The sequence below is a fragment of the Protopterus annectens genome, chromosome 13.part0 (assembly GCF_019279795.1).
Source record: "Protopterus annectens isolate FY-2018-M chromosome 13.part0, PAN1.0, whole genome shotgun sequence".
NCBI lineage: Eukaryota > Metazoa > Chordata > Ceratodontiformes > Protopteridae > Protopterus > Protopterus annectens.
In genome coordinates this window covers 419,377,528-419,399,861 of record NC_056747.1, presented here as the reverse complement: position 1 = coordinate 419,399,861, position 22,334 = coordinate 419,377,528, and the positions used below count along the sequence as shown (strand labels likewise).

Sequence of the window (22,334 nt, the reverse complement as noted above, 5' to 3'; positions counted from 1 at the left end):
GATTGAATCTAGCACAAAACCGACAACTAGCTACGTCGTGGTCAGGGCCCAAGCAAGGAATACAGTAAGAATGAAAATCCTTGAGGTATTTGCTTCCCACATGAAATACAATTATTAACTTTTTCTGACATCGGACTGGAGCAAGAAAAAAGTTTCCCCAACGGGGTACTTAGCTTCGAGTAGGAGAAGAAAATCTTCGGACTGAAGATTGTTCAGAAAAGTTTGTCAAGAGTCAGCCGACCGGTACTTGAGAACCGCTATCACCGCACGGCAAGAAAGACTGGAGAACATGGCGTTGGCTGTCAGCTTTATACTCCTGGCGCTCTGACGTCAGGGAGCATGGCTGAACAGCCGACGCCGGACCCAGACTTTGGGATTCTTGCCGACCGAGGACTGCCTGCCGGCAGGGGAGAACCCTACAGTCATGACTGCAACAGTGAAACACTATGAACATCTGCTGTTCCTAATCTTAGGAGTTCTTGTACAGTGTGAGGAAAGAGGTGTATCTGATTTTTGGGGGGAAAGGGGATGAGCCTTGGGATGGGTTTGACTTTTCAAGAAAGGAAGTATCCATTTTAAATGGCAATCAGTACCCCATTGGTCTGATGTGGTGCTTTTCCAAAAAAGGAGACAGTGGGGGAGGCGGCTGACAAAGGCAGATGGGCAAGGCAGTCACGCATTGTTGGGTACACATATATCCTGAAAAGGCAGTCATGGAGTAGATTTGAGGTAAGTTTGCATCCTGGTTCCTCTCTTGTGCCTGGTAGAGGACTTTGCAGGATAATTCTTGTAGTACTTAGAAATAGAAGACAAGCAAAATGCTTGATGCCCTGCAGCTCCTTACTTTTCTCCTGCAGGTTCTTATAAAGATCTGTAGATTTCTTGCCAAACAAGAGGTTATAGTCTAATGGGGCATCCATAATTTTAGATTTGAAATCCTTCGGGAGTGGTTGTAGGCGAAGCCAAGAGCATCTGCAGAGAAATGAAGCAGAAGCTGCAGACCTAGCAGAGGTCTCTGCAGCATCATAACTGCGCCTAATGGAATGTCTGGCTACCTCAGAAGCCAGGGACAGTTTAGATGCTATCTCAGTTTTGATAGGGCAGTCAGGGGTGGCAGCCAGGAGATTGGAGACTTGTGAAACTAGGTCCAGGGCATATTTTATCATGTATGTTTGGTAACTGATAGCTCAAAGGGCCAGGGTGGAGGAGGTTTAGACTTTCCCAATCCTGTCCATGCTTTTGCTATCTTTATCAGTGGGCAGAAGAGATTCTAAAGGAATCAGCCTGGATTGCTTGTCAGGGGAGACCACAATTACTGCAGAGTCTGCCGGGGAGGCAGAACTAAGAATTTTTGGTCATCAGGCACGTTGTAGAACCTGCCCGGTCTCTTAGGAGCAGGTGTTTGTGAGTCTAGATTATTGGATGCAGAGGTGAAAGCATCATGATAAGCAGGTTAAGACAGGTGGGATGGCTGATGGGAAGGGTAATTCCATTTGGAGTTCAAATTACCTCCTCTGGGTGTCGGTCATCTGGGTAGTGTACCATTCAAAGTATTCTTTCATCTTAGTAACTGTTTCCCCAAAGGTGAGTGCCATTCAATGAATTCCTCATCTGGAGAATAGTATTCCATAGGGGAGGCAATTTGTGAAGCATATGAAATAGACTCATCAGAAGATGAGTAGTAGGGTTCCAAATCATCTCCGTCTTGGGTAGTAGGCAAGGGGAGAGAAGTGGCAGAGGCAGGCCTAGGACTACGCACTGGAATAATGGGGGGTTGTGAGCCCAAGAGCCATAAAAGCCTGCATCAAAGAGTTAGTAAATGGTTGCCAGTCTGGGACTCCTGCAGGGGTAGGAGTCGGGTGATTTTTTGTTTTCACTTGGGTGTCGGTCTGGGAGTAGTCCTGGGTACTGGGGCCTGGGCTTCAGGTAATGGCATCCCGGTCAGTCATCCAACTGTTTCTGGTTCCCCCTCAACACTGGTGGGACTGTCTGTGCCATCTCTGGGGATGCGCAGGCCGATACGTCTGAAGCAACTTCCTGTGTGGGAGGCAAAGTAAACTGTTCAATCACACGTCCCTCAACCTCTAGATCAGAAGCTGGCAAGACGTCCGATGGCAGAGAGGTAACAAAGGTAGGCTTGGAAACTTTGGCCTTTTTCCATGGTGGTTCAACTGAACAGCTGATTTGGGATTCATCCTGAGCATAAGCTTTTTGAGTCGTTGATTCTCTAAATACAAGAGAAAAGTGGCCAGTCAGCTACGAAGGGTCTTCGGAACAAAAGATTGGCAAATGGAACAAGCAGTATTTTCCTTCCATAGACAAAAGACGCAACAGTCGTGCATATCTATCTGGTATCTGATGCCCACAACAGCATTTGCCCTTCTTAGATGACATCGACCAACGATAACTACAGCTAACCAAGCTCAAGCAAAAGAAACTGAAAATTTCTCCACCAGGGTACTTAGATTTTAAGAATTCAAGTGTAAGAGCGAAGTGATCGACAGGACATTGTCTGTAGCTGAAAAGTTATGAGGTTTGTGCATGAAGACATCACATTTAAGGTCCCTGGTTTATGGTGTCATGCACCTACAGCAAGGAACAGTTGAGTACACTTACCATAAATGTAGATGTTAGAGTGTATTCTCTGTTGCAGTCATTACATTTGGTTAATCTGCTGGCAGGTTGCCCTCAGTCGGCATAGGTTGTAGAGGATAGAGAAGGGAAGATAAATTTCAGAATGACAGGGGGATGAAGGGAGGGTAATCTGGCCTGCAACAGTGAATACACTAACATCTACATTTATGTTAAGTGTAGACAACTGTACTATGTTCTTCGTGTTTCACTGTTGGTCATTACATTTGGATAGAATCCCAAAGCTATGGTTGGGAGGCTGGAGCTAAACAGCATTAGGTGCGGCTATAAGGCCCTGCAGCACTGCACTGGCAAAGCCTGCCCTGGACTTAGAGGGGCAAATGGTAATGCTGTGTAAAGGTGTGAACAGAAGTCCAAGTAGCAGCCTCTAGAATGTCTTTGGTTGGTACTCCTCAGAGAAAGGCTGCCGAAGTAGCTGCAGCTCTGGTGGAATGAGACCTAATTTCCTTGGGCACAGGTTTACCATGGTGTAAATAGCAGAAACGGATGCAGTGGCTTATCCACTTTGAAATTGTCTGCTTTGAAATTGCCTTTCCTTCTGATCCTGCAGCATATGACATTAGTAATTGCTCAGTTTTTCTTAGAGCTTTAGTCCTGCTCAAGTAGAATCTTAGCTGTCTGTGTACATCCAAGGAATGCAGAATTCTCTCCCCCTTGTTCTGCGGATTTGGATAGAAAGTTGGCAGATGAATTGTTTGGTTAAGGGCCACAATGGAAACCACCTTAGGCATAAAAGTAGGATTTGTCCTCAGAGACACCCTGTCTGGTTAAAACGATAAAAGGCACTACACAGCCCATGAGAGCCTGTAGCTCTGAAACCCTTCTTGCTGAAGTAATTGCTAGCAGCAGAGCTGTTTTCCATGATAACAACTTTAGATAAGCGGTAGCAGCTGGTTCAAATTTAGGCAGGGTGAGCTTTTCCAACAAATGAGAGGTCCCATGCAGGTAATGGTCATCTTCTAGGAGGCCTTAAATTTTTGGTTCCTCTAAGATACTGCTTTAGTAAAGGATGAGAAAAGATTGGTGGCTCTGTATTGTAATAGTCGAAATGGCAGAGACGTGGATTTTGATTGATGAGAAAGATGGGCCTTTGTCAAGCATCTCAGTTAAGTATTGTAATATCTGATTAATATTTGGTTCTGCTGTATCAGTTCCTTGTGCTCGATTCCAAGCAGAGAATCTCTTCCATGTCAGCATAAGATTTTCTAGTACTAGGCCTTCTGGCTTCCAAAATGAAACCATCACAGCTTTACTGAGCGGTGTTGTTTGTAATGACTACATGATTAGCCATGCTGCCAGGTTCAGAGTCTGTACTTGATTATGCAGGATCGGACTGTTTTGCTGGAACAGTAGTTGTGGTCTTTGAGTCAAGGTGCAAGCGGGGTACTGAGACAAGTTCCTTAGGATTGGGTACCAGTATTGGCGAGGCCAGTCCAGGGCAATTAATATCTTTAGCTTTTCTTCTCTGACTTTTAGTAAGAACTTGGGTAGCTTTTCTTCTCTGACTTTTAGTAAGAACTTGGGTAGAAGAGGCAGAGGAGGAAAGGCGTAAACAAATAGTTTTTTCCAACTGATGGATAGGGCGTCCACTTTCCATGCTTGTCTGTGATAAGTCATTGTGCAGAATCTTTTCAATTGATAATTTTGAGAAGCAAATAGATCTATGTCTGGGCTTCCCCATTTCTCTGTTATCATGCTGAAGACTTGTGGATTTAGTTTCCACTTGTGAGGATCTATAAGGTTTCTGCTTAAATCATCTGCAAGTGTGTTTTGTTTTCGACAGGAATTGAGCTTGAAGATGTATTTGGTAGGTCAAAGCTGTGTCCCACAGTGCCATGGCTAGTCTGCAAAGGGGGTATGAGTGTGTGCCCCCTTGCTTGTTTTTATACCACATGACTGTGGTGTTGTCAGTCTTTATCAGTAGTTGTCCTGGATGAAGTAAGTCCTTGAAGGCAGTTAGGGCATTTTGAACAGCTAGCATCTTTCTGGTTGATATGCAGAGGCATTTGTTTTGGTGTCCATAAGCCCTGAATGCATCTTCCTGCGATGTGGGCCACCCAGGCATAATCTGATGTGTCTGTTAAGGTATGGATAGCAGGGGGTAGAGTGAAGGGCACTCCCATGTTTTGGTGACATGCCTTTGCCCACCATAGAAACTCTTGTTGCAGGCAGGGAATGAGAGGAATCCTTGTTTCCAAACTGTGTGAATGTTGACTCCATAAACATTTTAGGTACCAGTGAAGTCTCCTCCTATGCAGTCTTGCATATGGAATTAATAGGATGCAGGATGCCATGAAGCCCTGAGCCTGCAGAATTTGTCTTGCAGAAGACTGGGTCTTTGTTGCCATCAGTTTGAAGTAGTCAGTTGCCTTTGCTTGTCTGGCATGAGGTAAGCCATCTAGGCAGTTGTATCTAAGCTTGCACCCAGGAATGTTAACTTTTTGGAGAGTACCAGTTGTGAATTATTTTCATTTATTGTGTACGTAGGCATGTTAGAAGCCTTCTCAAAAACACCAGGTGTCGAAGAAGTGTGTCCTTGTTCTCTGCTTGAATTAAGACAGTTGTCCAAGTAAGGATATATTTGCATATTTTGTCTGCAAAATGCAATTACTGGTGCCAGGCACTTTGCAAAGACCCTGGGCGCAGTAGATAAGCCAAAGGGCAGTGCAGAGAATTGGTAATGCATTAAGCCAGCCTTGAATCTGAGGTATCTTCTGCACGATTTGTCTTATTGGGACATGCAGGTATGCTTCTTTTAGGTCTAAAGTCACCAGCCAAGCATTCTTGCACAGCAAGGGCAGAAGCTGCTGCAAAGTCAGCATTTTGAATTTTGGAATGTCCAGGTATGTGTTCAAAATCGATAAATCCAGTATTGGCCACCAGGCGTTGTCCTTTCTGGGTACCAAGAACAGTCTTGAAAAAAAACCTTGTCCTTTTTCTTGTTCTGGTACTGTCTGAATGACTCCATATCCATGAGGGACATAACCTGTTTCTGTGCCTCTGCCCATTGATTTTTTGGCAGATCTGGCCAACCATTTGCCATTGGCAGACTGTAGAAATGGAATCTGTATCCCTGTGATACGATGTTTAGTACCCACTTGTCCTAGGTTAACTGCCAATTTTGAGCAAAAAGTGCTAATTTTCCCCTATGGGTGCTGTCAAAAGTTAAGTGTTTGGTGTAGGCAGAGGGAAGTCATTGGGATTGCTTTCTGTAGGTCTGCGATTTATCTCCTCCAGATTTGGAGGTGGAAGCGCCCCATTGCTTTGACTTGTATGAATCTAGCGCCTGGTATCTGTAACCCTTAGGGGTATGGATTTGCCCCTTTGAGCTCTGTCTGACACAGTAAAGGACCAATTTTTTGTAGGTCAGTGTCTACTGAATCTTGGTGGCTGCACCTGTAAGAAGTCTAACAGTTTGCAAAGACTTGGCTTTGTCTTCCATTTTCTTTCGAACCTCTTCAGCCTTACTACTAAACAGAGAATCATGCTGTAAAGGCACATCTAGTAATTTAGCTTTAACATGATCAGGTAAATTGTGTTCCTTTAAACCGGGCATGCCTCCTAATCACAGATCCAGTAACTGCAGCCCTGCAGGAGGCATCTAAGGAATCAAAAACACATTGCAAAGTATGCTTTCCAACTTGTTCAGCTGCATGCAATTCCTGCAATTCTTTATTTTCTGCACATTCTGAAATCATCATTTTCTGTTTCAGCAATCCCATAACATGTTGTTGGTACTTAATCATATGAAATTGACAGTTTAAGGCCCTGATTGCCAAGGTTGCAGATGTATAAACCTTTTTTCCCCATCTGTCTAGTGCCCTTGAATCTGTCAGAGGGTGTAGGATTTTTTGCTGTCGAGGCCTTAACTCCCTTTGGACCCTGTGAAATAGTTTCAGGATCAGCAGCAGGGTTTCTAAATAAAAATGTATGCGAGTCAGGAACCCTGTAATATCTGTCAGGCTTACTGGGAGCCGAAGGTAAGGAGTCAGGGGTCAAGCTTGACTCCGAAAAAAAATCATCCACAATGTCTAAAACAGGGGCATGGCTAAAGGCCTGTGCTGAGGGAGAAGGAAATCTCTGAGCCTCTTTTTTGTTTGAGAAATCTTGACGCTCCCAGTGAAAATGCTCACTCAAGGTATGCAAGGTTTCTCCTAAAGAATAATCCTCAGGAGATGCAGATGGAATAGACACTCAGCATCAGAATCCTCATAGGGAGGTATAGACAATTCCTGATCAGAAGAGGAACCAGAAGAAATAGAAACCTGATCTGAAGATTCATAATCAGCGTCTTGCCTAGGCCTCTTTTCTGGAGGGGGATGGGTAGCTCTGATAAAGGTAATAAGGTCTTCAGCCATTTTGATCATTTGCTTTTTAGGGATAGAGGCCTGTGCACATCGCTCATGCGTCTTTTTTAGTTTTAGAAGTTGCTTTAGTCTTTGGTTTTGCAGCTGTCGGTTTGATATACAAATGTTAAGATCTGAATACACCCTCAGAAGCCGAAGCCTGCTCAGCGGCTCCGGACCCATCCGAGGGAGATACATCCGTCGGTCCAATACCTTTAGTATCATGCGGCATGCCTGACTCCACATGGGAGTCTGTAGAGTTCTGCGACTCTTAAGGTAGTGGGTATAAGGGGCTGCAAAAAAGCCTCACCGAGTACCGGTGAACCGGCGACTAGCTTAGAAGCTTAGTCTGTCTTGGATCTAGACTGCCTTTTCTCTGTCCTTTTCCTTGCGTTTTTTATGTACTCCGGTAGTCTGATTGCTATCAGACGACATTTCTGGGTAGTTAAATCGGTTTCCAAAATACTTTGATGCAAAAAATATACTGACACTTAATAGTGCATTGGTTAAATCTAGTACAAAAAGTACAGTTTTGTACCTACCTTAAATGTAGATGTTAGAGTGTCTTCACTGCTGCAGTCATTATACTTGGGTTATCCTGCCGTCAAGCGGTCCCGCAGTCGGCCAGAGTTCCAAAGTCTTGGTCTGGCATTGGTTGCTGTCGCCTCTTCCCCGACGTCAGTGCGTCAGGGGTATGCAAGATGCTGCAGACGCCATTTTCTTCAGTTTTTCTTGCCCATGTCAGGTGCCCCCAAATAGGTAGGCAATACATATTGCTAATAAAACATACATAAAAAATAAAACCAAAATGTTCAGTTACCAGCAAATACACCACATAGGTAGTATAGGGTAGAAAAGTGTAGATAAGTCCCAGCTAAGAAAGAGGGGATGGAGGGAGGGTAACCTGGACTGCAGCAGTGAAGACACTAACATCTACATTTATGGTAGGTACAAAACTATACTATGTTCATCGTATTTCACTACTGCAGTCATTACACTTGGGTTGAATCCCAAAGCTGAGGTTGGGTTGCTGGTTCTATGGAGGATTTGGGGTGGCTATGAGGTCCTGCAGCACTGCAGTGGCAAAGCCAGCTCTGGATCTAGAATAAAGAGGCAAGTGATAATGCTTGGTAAAGGTGTGCACTGAACTCCAAGTTGCGGCTTCCAAGATATCTTTGGTAGGTACTCCTCTAAGGTAGGCAGTTGAAGTGGCTGTTGCCCTGGTGGAATATGGCCTAATGTTACTAGGTACAGGTTTCCCATGCTGTGTGTAGCAGAAACGGATACAGTTTCCTATCCACTTTGAAATAGTCTGCTTTGAAATGGCCTTTCCCTGTGACCCTGCAGCATATGCTACAAACAATTGCTCAGTTTTTCTGAAAGATTGTTTTGTCCAAGTAGAAACGTAACTGTGTATGTCCAATGAATGCAGAAGTATTTCCCCTTTATTCTGGGGATTTGGATAAAAAGTTGGCAATTGAATAGTTTGGTTAAGAGCCACACTTGAAATTACCTTTGGCATAAATGAAGGGTTTGTTTTTAAAGAAACCCTGTCTTTGTGTAAAATGATGAAAGGCTCCACTGCCATTAGTGCCTGTAACTCTGAGACACTCTGTGCTGAGGTTATTGCCAGAAGCAGAGCAGTTTTCCATGACACATTTTAATTCTGCTTGGCTGGCTCAAAAGGAGGTAAAGTTAGTTTTTCCAAGACAAAATTGAGGTCCCAAGTTGGTGTTGGTGCTCTCCGGGGCGGTCTTATGTTTTTAGCCCCTATGAGGTACTGTTTTATCAATAGATGAGAGAAAATAGGAGGATCTGTGTTGTAATGAGCTGAGATGGCAGAGGCGTGGATCTTAATGGATAAAAAGGATAGTTCTTTGTCCAGCATCTCAGTTAAGTATTGGAATATCTGAGGAATATTTGGGACAAGATGGTCAAAGCTTTGAGCTTAGTTCCAGGCACAGAATAGCTTCCACTTTTCTGAATAAGATTTCCTGGTGCTAGGCCTCCTGGCCTCCAAAATGACATCCATAACAGCTTTAGAGAGAGGTGTTGTCTGCTTGACAAGGAATCTGCCATGCAGCCACGTTTAAGGTTTTGAGCTGACTGTGCAGGATCGGATTGTTTTGTTGAGTCAGAAGGTGCGGAGTTTGAGGCAAAATCCATGGTGGTCCTTGAGCTAAGTTCTTTAAGATTGGGTACCATTGCTGGCGTGGCCAGTCTGGGGCAATCAGGATCATCTGTGGTTTTTCTTGTCTGGCTTTTAGGCATACCTTTGAAAGGAGAGGCAGTGGTGGGAAGGCAAAAACTTTTAGGCTTTTCCATTTGAATGAGAGAGCAACCACTTTCCATGCTTTTGTGTGATAAGTCGACATGCAGAATTTTTGTAGTTGGCAATTCATTGGGGAGGCAAAAAGATCCATGTCTGGGCACCCCCATTTTTGTGTTATCATGCTGAGTACTTGTGGATTCAATTTCCACTCATGAGGATCCATGATGTTTCTGCTTAAATAGTCTGCCAGAGTATTTTTCTTTCCTGGCAGGAATTGTGCTTGCAGATTAACTTGATAGGTTAGAGCAGTGTTCCACAAGGTCATGGCTTGTCTGCATAGGGGATAAGAATGAGTGTCCCCTTGCTTATGTACCACATAACTGTGGTGTTGTCTGTCTAATAGTAGTTTGTCCTGGATGCAGAAGGTTCTTGAAAGCTGTTAGGGCATTTTGCACAGCTAACATCTCTTTTTGATTGATGTGAAGATACATTTGGTCTGCGGCTCACTTGCCCTGAATACATTTTCCTGCCATGTGTGTTCCCCAGGCGTAATCCGAAGCATCTGTTAGTGTCTGCCTGGCTGTGGGTAGAATGAAGGGCTGTCCCTTGTTGAGGTGTAATGCCTGTGCTCACCATCGAAACTCCTGTTGTAGGCAGGGAATTAGTGGTATTACTGCTTCCAAACTATGACAGTGTTGAGTCCAAACACTTTTTAGGCACCATTGTAATTTCCTCATATGCAGTCTGGCATATGGAATTAGTAGTATGCAGGATGCCATGAATCCCAAGGCCTGCAGAATTTTTCTTGCAGGGAGTTGGGCTTTTGTTGCCATCAATTGAAAGTACTGAGTCAGTTGTTCTTGCTTGTCTGGCGTGAGATAAGCCATCTGGGCCGTTGTATTTAAGCTGGCACCCAGGAATATTATCTCTTGTGAGGGCACTAGTTATGACTTCTTTTAGTTTACTGTGTACCCCAGGCAAATTAGCAACCTTTTTACAAACACCAGATGCTTTAGAAGAATGTCCCTGCTCTCTGCTTGAATAAGGAAGTCGTCCAAGTATGGATATATTTGGGTTCCTTTTTGTCTGCAAAATGCAATTACTGGTGCCAGGCACTTTGTGAAGACCCTGGGCACAGTAGATAAGCCAAAGGGCAGTGCAGAGAATTGATACTGCATTGAACCAGCTATGAATCTGAGGTATCTTCTGCAGTTTTGTCTGATAGGGACATGCAGGGTATGCCTCTGAGTTCCAAAGTAACAAGCCAAGCCTTCTTGCCCAGCATGGGTAGAAGCTGCTGTAGTGTCAACATTTTGAATTTCGAACATCCAGGTAAGTATTTAGAGTAGAGAGGTCTAGTATGGGTCTCCAGGCTTTGTCCTGAGGACCAGGAAGAGTCTTGAGTAAAATCGTTGTCCCTGTTGTGGCACTTTTTGAATAGCTCTCATGTCCATGAGGGCTGTAATTTGTTTTTGTGCCTCTGCCCATTGATTTTGTGGCAGGTCTGGCATTCCTTTTAACCTTGGTAGAGTGTGAAAGTGGAACCTGTAACCCTGAGACACAATATTCAGAACCCATTTGTCTTGGGTGATCATATGCCAATTTTGAGAAAAAAAGTGCTAGTCTTCCCCCTAAGGGAGCTGCCAAAAGGTAAGTGCTTGGCATTTGAAGGGGGAAAATCATTGGGACGGTTTCCTATAAGGTTGTGACTTGTCTTCACATCCTTTTGGGGTTGAAGCACCCCACTGCCATGGTCTGTAGGAGCCTTGGGGCTGAGATCTGCCTCTTGGTGGTCTGACACTGGAAAGAAACAATTCTTTGAAGGCCAATTTCTGCTAAATCAAGGTGGCTGTACCTGTAAGAAATCCTTCACTGTTTGCATAGATTGCCTTATCCTCCATTTTCTTTAATACCCCCTTCTGCCTTAACACCAAATAAAATATCCTGCTGTAAAGGCACATCCAATAATTATGCCTTAACATGATCAGGTAAACCTTGTTCTTTTAACCAAGCAAGCCTTCGACTCACAGATCCTGTAACTGCTGCTCTACAAGAAGCCTCTAATGAATCAAAACCACATTGCAGAGTATGTTTCCCACTTGCATTTCCTTATAGTCAGGATGTTCTGAACTTGTAAGCATTTTCCTTATAGTCAGGATGTTCTGAACTTGTAAGCATTTTCTGTTTTAACAGAGACATTAAATATTGCTGGTATTTAAGCATGTGAAACTGGCAATTTAAAGCTCTCTCTGCTAAAGTTGCAGAAGTGTAAACATTTTTCCCCCATCTGTCTAATGCTCTAGAATCCCTGTCACAGGGAACTAGATTTTTAGCCATGGAAGCCTTTACCCCTTTGGGACCCTGGGAAATGGTTTCTGGGTCAGCAACAGGGTTTTTATAAAGAAATTTGTGAGAGTCAGGGACTCTGTAGTACCTGTCTGGCTTGACTGGAGCAGGGGGGCAAAGAATCAGGATTTAAACTGGATTCAGAACACATCATCCACAATATCTAACACTGGCGGAATAACAAGGGGCCTGTGCTGAGGCAATAAAAGTCTCGGAGCCTTTTCTTGGATTCTGATTAGTCCTGGCCCTCCCAATGGGAATGCTTCCTCATGGTATGTAAAGTTTCCCCAAAAGAGTAATCATCAGGAGGACAGGCTGAAGGAATTGATTCTTCAGCATCAGAGTCCTCATAGGGGTGTAAAGAGTATCCCTGGTCTGAAGAAGAATCAGAAGAAATGGAAACCTGGTCAGAGGAATCTGTCTGTATCCTGCCTAGGCCTTTTATCAGGAGGTGGATGGGAACCCCTGGATCAGAGTAATTAAGTCTTCGGCCATTTTGAAGATCTGTTTTTTTAGGCATGAAGGCCTGTCCAGGTGAATGCTGTACTTGCTTAGTTGTCTTTAATGGAGTTTTAGACTTGGCTGTAGTTTTTATGGTAAGCTGTGAAGGTCTGAAAACGCCCTCAGAAGCCGATGCCTGCTCAGCGGTTCCAGACACATTTGAAGGGTTAATTTTGGTAGGCCCAACACCTTCGGTATCCTGAGGCCTAGATATCTCCACGTGGGAGTCGGAGGCGGCCTGTGGTTCAGAGGTAGCGGATGTCAAGGGCTGCGAAAGCGCCTCACTGAGAACCGGCGACTGGCCTAGAAGAGGCTTAATCAGTTTTGGGCCTCAGATACCTGTCCTTATCCTTGTCTGAATTTTTTGTGTATTCCGGTCATCAGTTTTTCCGACTGCATGGAATAATTAAACCTTCGGCCAAAGTAATGGCGAGCAAAATCAAACAGACGTTTAATAGTGCGTTTGTTAAGTCTAGCACAAAACCAACAACTAGTGAAGTCATGGTCTGGACCTAGGCATGGAATACAGTAAGAATGGAAATCCTTATGAGGTATTTGCTTTCCACAAGAAATACAATTATTAACTTTTACTGACATCAGTCTGAGGCAAGAAAGTTTCCCCAACGGGGTACTCAGCTTTATTGAATACTTCGGTTCTGAAATTCGAATTGAAAATCTCAGGAGTCGGCCGACTGGCACTTCTGAACTGCTTTTGCTTTGGGCACCGCGCGGCAAGAAAGACTGAAGAAAATGGTGTCGGCTGCATCTTGTATACCCCTGATGCACTGACGTCAGGGAAGAGGTGAGAGCAACCAACACCAGACCAAGACTTTGGAACTCTGGCCGACTGCGAGACCGCCAACGTTCGGGGTGCATGAGGCGGGGAATCCCACACTAAGAATGCTGCCAACATAGGAACAGAAGCACATTAAACATTTCTCATACCTTCACAATTAGTCACAACATTAAGATGTCAGACCGACAATTTTAAATTCTGAAAACCAAAGTTTCAGAAGCATACACAAACTTCCCATACCCACTAATAAGAGTAGGACAGTAATTAAGCTTCGCAGCAGTAGATTAAAGCTACAGCTGCTAGGTCAGATTTGGGAAGAATGCATAAAAACTTAAACTGAGGGCTTTATACATTCTATCAGCCAACCCGCTGCCCTGAAGAGAGCAATCAGGAACATTACAGGGAGAGAAACATCTTCCAAAGGTGACAGAACTGGATAAACATAAAGCTCAGGAAATTCCTTCTGTAATAGCTCAAAATGTTCAGAGGGACTGAGAAACCTTAGTGTACTCCCAATAAAAACACCGGCACATTCTGGAAATAGTCTCTCAGAAAAAGGACCCCCCCAAGGGAATATCAGAAACAAAGTTCTCCTCAGAGTCTGAATCAAGAAATGAAGGACAAAATCCTACATATATATATATGTCCCTTCAAACTCCTACCCAGATTCAGGACCTTGAACCTCTTCACAGAGTGGTAGCTTGCCTTTACCAGAAAGCACTTAAGAATCAATAGCCTAAATAAAACCAGATGCCAGAGTCAGTAAACTACTATTCAAATTTCCTTGACAGGAGAAGTAGACAGGTTATAAATAGTATTAGTAGCAGCTTTCCCAAGAGGAAAAATATTCTGACTAAACAGAGAACCCTTCCCTGTTCCCTCTCCCAGGACCAACAAAATTGGCTCTCCTTTGCCTGCTGAGGGGACGGCAACAGTCACAGAGAACGTGGCTAACCCCTGGTTTATAGTGGGTGTAGGAGCTACAGAGGGATCCGGTGAAGATGCGTGGTCTCGGGTAAAAAACGGCCACAGCAGTCATCCACCTATGGCTGAGGCAAAGTACTAGTTTGCTGTGGTGTCAAAGGTTGTTTGCTTAACTTTCTTTTGCGGCTGAAAGGAGGACGAACCCTGGGACCGACAGTTTGTTATATGGTCAGGCCAATATGGTGACTCTTTCCCAAGAAAACAATAAAAGCCAGTAAAGACTTGGTCTTTAAAAGTCACTTTATTCACACAAAACCACAGAAAAAAGCAACTCAGTCAGCCCCAAAATTTTTCCACACAAACACAAAAGTTACCAAATACTTTAAACTTTTAAAAGGACATGGGGGAAAAGCTCTTTCATTTAAAAGTACAATGGGGTCTAGTGACAGTCCATTAAATCAAACGCCTAGCTTTAAAAATAACTTCCCTAAACAGGAAACTGTTGAATATTTTTTTAAAATAAAAGGTTCATGTCAGATGGGAACTTACCTGCCCAGCGTTAACAAGCTGCTAACCCTCAAAAGCCTTAGGAGAGGATACTCTTCAGCCACAGGAAAGCTCTGAAGGGCTTGGAGCCCAAACCTATCTGTTTAGGCCAGCTCGAGCTGTTTGGGTGCCTGGAAGGTGCCCTGAGCCTTGGAAGCTGGCTGTTTTATCCTATGTAGGACATAACCCACATAACCTATGCTACTACAGCAGTGATCGATACTAAGATAATCAACATGAACAGGGCAGGATCAACACATCCACCCCTACCCCCAGGATATAGGTTCAAAGGTAAATACTACGCTAGCTGCCCTTGCAAGCCATATTAAGCCTAGCCAATTTCCCTGCAAAGGTAGGAAATGAAACGTACTTTACATCTGAGGTAAATATCTTGACCATTATGCTAAACCTCAATCGATACGCATGCTTGTCTGCCCATATCCTTCAGTTACTGTGAGACTAACACCAAGAGCTTGAGATGCCTCTCCTTTCAATTCATGGGCAGACACCACTTAGTCTAAAGTCAACAGCTTTTTGCTCCAAGAAACCCCTGTCCTCTACATAAAAGAGTCTCCTTACTAAAAAATAGTTTACATTCAGATACTTTATGTGAAGTAGTGATAAACATATTGGCACAGGTACAAAGAAATCTACAACTGACCATGAAGAATACAATTATCAAAGAAACCAGCAGAACACTCTAAGCTGGATCAAGTATCACAATAACATCAACGGCTGGATACACTACGGAATTCCTCTGGAACTACGATCCCTTCTTTAGCAAACCAAAAGAAATACACCATTAGTTTTAAGCTGAGGCACTTGATAGGAAAAAATGTCTGCTGCTTTACTAGACACAAAAATATAGAAAATGAAAGAAATAGCACCATCAGTATCCTAACATTTTTGACAAGTTTTTTCTGGACATATACCCAGAGGTGGGAAAACCCTTAAAATGGCAAAGCTTAAAAAACAGAAACTTTTACATCCATACCTGTTATGATTACGATCAGTTCCTATAGGTAACCTGCGAAGAACCAGCTTAGCCTTAGCTATTCCTTCATGAAAAGCTTTCTCTGCAGCTGCTCTTTGCTTTCGCTGTCTCTCTTCCTCTGCCTCTTTTTCAAGTTTTTCTGCAGAAGGAAAAACAGTTATAACTACTGCAAACTTAACAAAAAAAAAAAAAGACTACACAACAGAAGACTGCCTCTAGAAAGTACAGTTGTGTACACTTACCATAAATGTAGATGTTCGAGTGTATTCACTGTTGCAGTCATCACATTTGGGTTATCACTGCCAGCCCAAATACCAGAGACTTAATATTTCTGAGTCAATTGCTGTTGCTTGGGGACATATGTCAGGTCGTCAGTAGTATAAAGTATGGCAGCCGAAGCAATTACATCAGTTTTTCTTGCCCTAACCTGTCAGGAGCACCCAGAAGAGGAGGCCATGTTCTGATGGAAGACCACCACCAGTGGAAAATACATACCAATATGTCCCTTGTAAGGAAAGGATAACAATAAGGAAGAATGGCAGCAAAAGGAGAGAGAAAAAAGGGGGATGGAGGGAGGGAAACCAAGAATGCAACAGTGAATACACTAACATCTACATTTATGATGTGTATACAACTGCACTATATTCTTAGTGTTTCACTGTTGCAGTCATGACATTTGGGTCAATTCCCAAAGCTGAAGAAATGGGTGGAGGCAGTCAAGGAATCGAAGGGCTGGCCAGGATGTCCTGGAAGTCTGCAGAGCAAACCCTGCCCTGGATTTGTAGAAGAGGTGGTAATGCCTGGTAAAACTGTGTCAGCCTCCAGGATGTTGCTGATGGGGAATCCTCTGATGAAAGCTGCAGACGTGGAGGCTGCTCTGGTGGAGTGTGTCCTGACCCCCTTGGGGGGAGCCTTAACATGCTGCATGTAGCAGAAATGGATGCAGTGCTATCCATTTGAAAATGCTTTGCTTGGAGATGGCTTTGCCTTCTGTCCCTGAAGCAAAGCTAACTAGCAATTGATCAGACTTTCTGAAGGATTTAGTCCTGTCCAGATAGTATCTGAGCTGTCTGTGCACACCTAGAGTGTGAAGAATCCTTTCCCCCTTGCTCTGGGGATTAGAAAAGAAGGTGGGCAAATTAATGCATTGAGAGCCACACTGGATACCACCTTGGGCATGAAGGATGGGTTAGTTCTGAGAGATACCTGGTCTGCATGGAAGATGAAGGGTTCCACAGCCATGAGTGCTTGCAGCTCTGAGACTCTTCTAGCTGAAGTGATGGCCAAAAGGAAGGCTGTTCCCCCAGGAAAGAAATTTTAGATCTGCATTAGAAGCAGGTTCAAAAAAAGGCAGGGTGAGCTTTTCCAAGACGAAGCTAAGGTCCCATATACTGGTGTTGGTGCACTTCTGGGGGGCTTCAAGTTGTTAGCCCCTCTGAGGAACTGTTTGATCAAAGGGTGTGAGAAAAGGGGATGCTTAAAGGGAAAATGAGCAAAAATAGCATAGGCATGAATTTTCATAGAGGAAAGAGACCACTGTATAGTAGGTCAGCGGAGTAATCCAGGATGAGAGGGATGGAGGGCTGTGCCATATTTGGCCCCCTTAGCCTGCATCCAGGTGCAGAACCTTTTCCATTTATCAGCATAAGACTTTCTGGTGCTAGGACATCTTGGCCTCATGGATAACATCTAGAACCAGTTTACTGAGGATGGCAGATGGGTTCGGGGTTGGGGAATAAGACAAGCTGCCAAACTGTCTGCATTTGGGGATGTATGAATTCCCCTTCCCTCTGGGTTTGGAATCCGAGGAAGATACCATGGAGGCAGTGGGAACAGGCTGCGCAGCAAGGGGTACTAGTGCTGTTAGGGCCAGTCTGGAGCTATAAGAATGGTCCTTGTTTTTTCCTCCCTTACTTTGAGCAGTACCCTGGGGATGAGAGGTATGGGTGGAAGGCACAGACCGACAGGTTGACCCAGGGAAAGGTTAGGACATCCACTTTCCAAGGGGTGCAGTGATGCTCCCTGGTGCAGAGTTTGCTGAGCTGATGGTTGGTGCGGGAGGCGAAGAGGTCGACCTTTGGGTTTACCCATTTCTGAGTTAAGTTGAAGGACCTTCTGTTGAGCTGCCACTCATGTCGGTCTAGGTGGTTTCTGCTTAACTGGTCTGCCAGGGAGTTGAGGAAAGCCTGGTAGGCATTCTGCTAACAGATGTAGTTGCATGGAAGTGGCTGTGAGCCAAATGGTCTTGGCCAGCCTGCACAGAGGATAAGAGCGAGTCCCTCACTGCTTGCTGATGTACCAATTCACAGTGGTGTTGTCTATTTTGATCAGGAGAACTCCTGGAGAGAGAAGGGGCTATCAAGGTGTGCTGCACAGCCATCATCTCCTTTTGACTGATGTGCAGGGGGATTTGCTGAGGGCTTCATCGGCCCGATATGCACCTGCCATCCAGGTGTGCACCCTAAGCGTAATCTAACGCGTCTGTGGTGAAGGTCTGGGAGGCACGGGGTGGGGAGAAGGGCAGTCCCTAATTGAGGGAGCATGCTTTTACCCACGAAAGAAATTCCTTTCTAGGGAAAGGAATTATAGGAAGAGGAGTTTCCAGGTCGAGTGTTGACACCAAAGGTTCTTTAGGAACCATTGAAGTTTCCTCATTTGCAGTGTGGCATAATGAAGGAGTATGCAAGATGCCATCAACTCCAGAGCATGCAGGAGTTTCCTTGCAGAAAGCTGGGGTGTGGTGGCCAGTTGTGAGAAGTAGGCTGTATTTGTTTCTGTGGTGTAAGATATGCCATCTGGGATGATGTGTCCAGACTTACTCCAAGGAAGATTATCCTTTGGGTGGACACCTGTTATTTCTTTTTGTTGATTGTATTCCTTAGGGAGGTTAGTAGGCTCTTTACAAAGGCCATGTGCTTGAACAGCTTTTCCTAGCTGTCTGCCTGAATGAGGCAGTCTAAAGAATGGGTAAAACTTAATATTGCTTTGTCTGCAAAAGGCAATGGCCAGAGTCAGGCATTTTGTGAAAACTCTGGGAGCAGTAGACAAGCCAAAGGGAAGGGCAGAGAACTGAAATAGCTGAGATCCTACCATGAAGCAGAAATGTTTTTTCCATGATTCCCTGATAGGAATGTGGAGGTAGGCCTCTTTTAGATACAGGGTGGCTAGCCAAGCGTCCTTGGAGAGCATGGGTAGCAGCTGAAGGGTGAGCATTTTAAATTTTGGGACAACCAGGAAAGTGTTTAGAATGGATAGATAGAGGATGAAGCGCCAGGTACCCTCTTTTGTGGGCACTACAAAAAGTCTGGAATGGAAGCCTTGGCCTATCTGCTCTGTAGGAAAGTGCTCTACTGCCCTCAGAGAGAGCAGGGAATGGATTTGCTTTTGAGCCACTTCCTAATGATTTGGTGGTAGATCTGGGAACCCTTTCGGGGTTGAGTGTGGAAAGACTATTTGTATCCCTTAGACACAATGTTTAGAAGCCACTGGTACTTAGTAATGGTGACCCAGGTACATGAGGGAAAGGAGAGTTTACCTCCTAGGGGTAAGTGAAGGTGGGCAGAGGGGAAATCAGGAGGAGAGACATTGTGAGTTCTTAAGATAAGGGGGTGTCTTAGAACTCCCTGGTTTTGAAGTTGAGGTAGTTCACTGCTTAGATTCTCTGCATTTCCTGGGGCTGCTGTCTGAGGGTGGGATGTCTGTTTCCATGGGGCCTAGGCTGGGCCCGTTTACTCGAAGCAGGAAAGGGCCAGCGCTTAGAGGGAAAAAGCCTGCTGAACCTAGAAAGCTTCCAGGACGTCAAAACCACAGTGCAAAGTGTTTAGTTACTTGACTTGCAGAATGCAGAAAGTCTAGTAAATCTTAGGTTCTGCCCAAGCAGGAAAATACATTTTTTGTTTAAGGAGTTCCAAGGTATGTTGCTGATATTTAACCATATGGAACGGATAGTTTAGTGCCAGATAGCAAGAGTCTCTGAGGTGTATACTTTTTCACCCCATCTGTCCAATGCTTCTGAATCCCTGTCTGAGGGGGTAGCATTCTTAGCAGAGGTTGCTTTAATCCCTTTTTGCCCTTGAGAAATGACCTCAGGGTCAGCTGCTGGATTTTTAAAAAGATATTTGTGCAAGTAAGACTCTGTAGTACCAGTCTGGTTTTCTGGGAGCAGGAGGTAGGGCATCAGGAGTCAAGCTGGATTAAAAGAAATCATCCAACACATACAGGACTGGGGGGATGGCCATTGTTCTCTGTTGCGAAAAATCAAGGAATTCCCAGTGTCTCTTTTTAGACTGAGGGTAGTCCTGCCTCTCCCACTAAAAGTGCTCCCTTAAAGTAGGCAGAGTTTCCCCAAAGGAAAAATTCTCTGGGGGAGAGGCTGAAGGAATGGATTCCTCTGCAGACTCCTCATAAGTGGAGAGGGGTTGCATGTCTTCAGCGTGAGATGCATCAGATTCATCTGACTTTTGATCAGACAAAACTACTGAGGACAGATCTCTTCCTTTTTGAGGGGGTAGCTTGGCTTTCCCTTACCAGAATGATAAAGTCTTCTGCCATTTTAAAGCATTTTGAGAAAGAGGCAAGGTAGCAGGGTCCTGAGAGAGTGGGTAGTCAGTTTCTTGGGTGCTGTTCAAACCTTCGGCCGAAGGAACTCTGTTTGACAGAACAGTAGTCATGAAAAAAGACAGGTTTGTCTCGAGATTCAGAGGTGCAAAGGACTTCCACGGAAGCCAATGCCTGCTCAGCAGCTCTGGACCCATCCAAGATAAAGACGACCACAGGATGCGTAAACGAAGAGTTTTGCGGCATCCAAAAGGGTCTCTGTAGCAGCCTGAAAAAGTACAGTTGTGTACACTTACCATAAATGTAGATGTTGAGTGTATTAACTGTTGCAGTCATTACATTTGGGTAATCTGCTGGAAGGTTGCCCTCATTCGGCCTGATTAACAAAGTCTTGGGCCCTGCGTTGGATGCTGTCCCTTCTTCCATGGTGTCAGGTCGTCAGGGGTATAAACATGCAGCCGACACCATTACATCAGTTTTTCTTGCCCCAGATGTCGGGTGTCACCAAAATGGGAAGCAAATTAAAAAAAAAACAAAAAAAAAATAAATACATCCAATCCCAAAAGCAAATACAATAAAGGGGCTATTAAGCATAGTGAAAGAAAGTAGAGGTACAGACAGAGAAAAATAGGGGCTGGAGGGAGGGTAACCAGGACTGCAACAGTGAATACACCAACATCTACATTTATGATAACTGTACACAATTGTACTATGTTCTTTGTGTTTCACTGTTTCAATCATTACATTTGGGTAGATTCCCAAAGCTATGGTTGGGTGGAGGGAATTATACAGCATTAGAACCAGCTATAAGGCCCTGCAGGACAGCAGTGGCAAAGCCAGCTCTGGATTTAAAGAAAAGTGGTAATTGGTAATGTTTGGTGAACGTATGAACTGAGCTCCAGGTAACAGCTTCTAGAATGTCCCTGGTGGGGACACCTCTGAGAAAGGCTGTAGAAGAACATGCAACTCTGGTGGAATGGGATCTGATCCCCTGGGGGATAGCTTTTAAATGGCGCATATAGCAGAAACGAATACAATGGCTTATCCATTTGGAAATGGTTTGCTTTGAAATAGCCTTTCCCTCTACCCCTGCAGCAAATGCCACCAACAGTTGTTCAGATTCTCTGAGATTTTGTCATGTTTAAGTAAAATCAAATTTGTCTGTGTACATCCAATGAATGCAGAATCCCCATTGTTCTGTGGATTGGAAAAGAAAGTTGGCAAATGAATGGTCTGATTAAGAGCCACACTGAATACCACCTTAGGCATGAAGGATGGAGTGGTCCTAAGAGATACCCTGTCCGCATGAAAAATAATGAAAGGCTCCAATGCCATAAGCCTGTAATTCGGAAATCCTTCTAGCTGAAGTGACTGCTAAAAGGAAAGCTGTTTTCCAGGAGAGAAATTTTAAATCTGCAGTAGCAGCTGGCTCGAAAGGAAGTACAGTGAGCTTTTCCAATACAAAATTGAGGTCCTAAGCAGGGGATGGAGTTCTCCTGGGTGGTCTTAAGTTTATTGCCCCTCTGAGATACTGCTTTAGCAGACGATGAAAGAAGAGGGGAGGGTTCTTTGTTGTAATGAGCTGAAATGGCTAAGGCATGGATTTTTATGGAAGAAAAGGACAGGCCCTTGTGAAGCATCTCAGTTAATTATTGCAAAATCTGAGGAATATTGGGCACTGCTGCGCATATCCTTTGAGACTGGTTCCAGGCACAGAATCTTTTCCATGTATCAGCATACAATTTTCAGGAACTAGGCCTTCTCGCCACCAAAATGACATCCATCACAAGTTTGCGGAGGGATGCTAAGGGTGAAAATTAGGTGATTAACCACACTGCAAGATTCAAAGTTTGGAGCTGCGTGTGCAGAATTTGGTTGTTCTGCTGAGACAGTAAGGTGTCCGAGGCAGGTGCCACGGTGGAAGGTGTGACATTGCGCAGGAGTGGGTACCAATGCTGGCGAGACCAGTCTGGAGCATTCAAAATCATTTTTGGTTTGTCCTCTGACTTTTAGTAGAACTCTGGAGAGCAGAGGGGGAAAGCATAGACTGATAGGTTTTTGCAGCTGAAGGATGGAGCATCCACTTTACAGGCTTTTTTGTGATGAGTTCTTATGCAAAACTTGTCCAACTGATAGTTGTGGGGTGAGGCAAAATAAATCTATGTCTGGGCTCCCCCATTTGCGTGTCAACATGTTAAAAATCAGTGTTTCCAGTTTCCATTTGTGTGGGTCCATGAGATTTCTGCTTAGTTCGTCTGCCAGAGTATTCAGCTATCCTGGTAGGAATTGAACTTGTACTTGATAGATCAAGGCAGTGTTCCACAATGCCATGGCTAGTCTGCAAAGGAGGTAGGAGTGTGTAGCCCCCTGCAAGATTATGTACCACATAACCAAGGTGTT

At 44.4% G+C, this 22,334-nt stretch overlaps 1 protein-coding gene across 1 annotated transcript in view; it reads right to left on the bottom strand.

Moving 5' to 3' along the window:
- BAZ1B (bromodomain adjacent to zinc finger domain 1B) overlaps window positions 1-22,334 on the bottom strand; it is a 2,173,382-nt gene that overhangs the window by 1,545,838 nt on the left and 605,210 nt on the right. Inside the window, exon 8 of the mRNA XM_044054836.1 lies at window positions 15,378-15,516. Within this exon, the coding sequence (XP_043910771.1) occupies window positions 15,378-15,516 (139 nt within the window). The remainder of the gene's footprint in view (window positions 1-15,377; window positions 15,517-22,334) is intronic.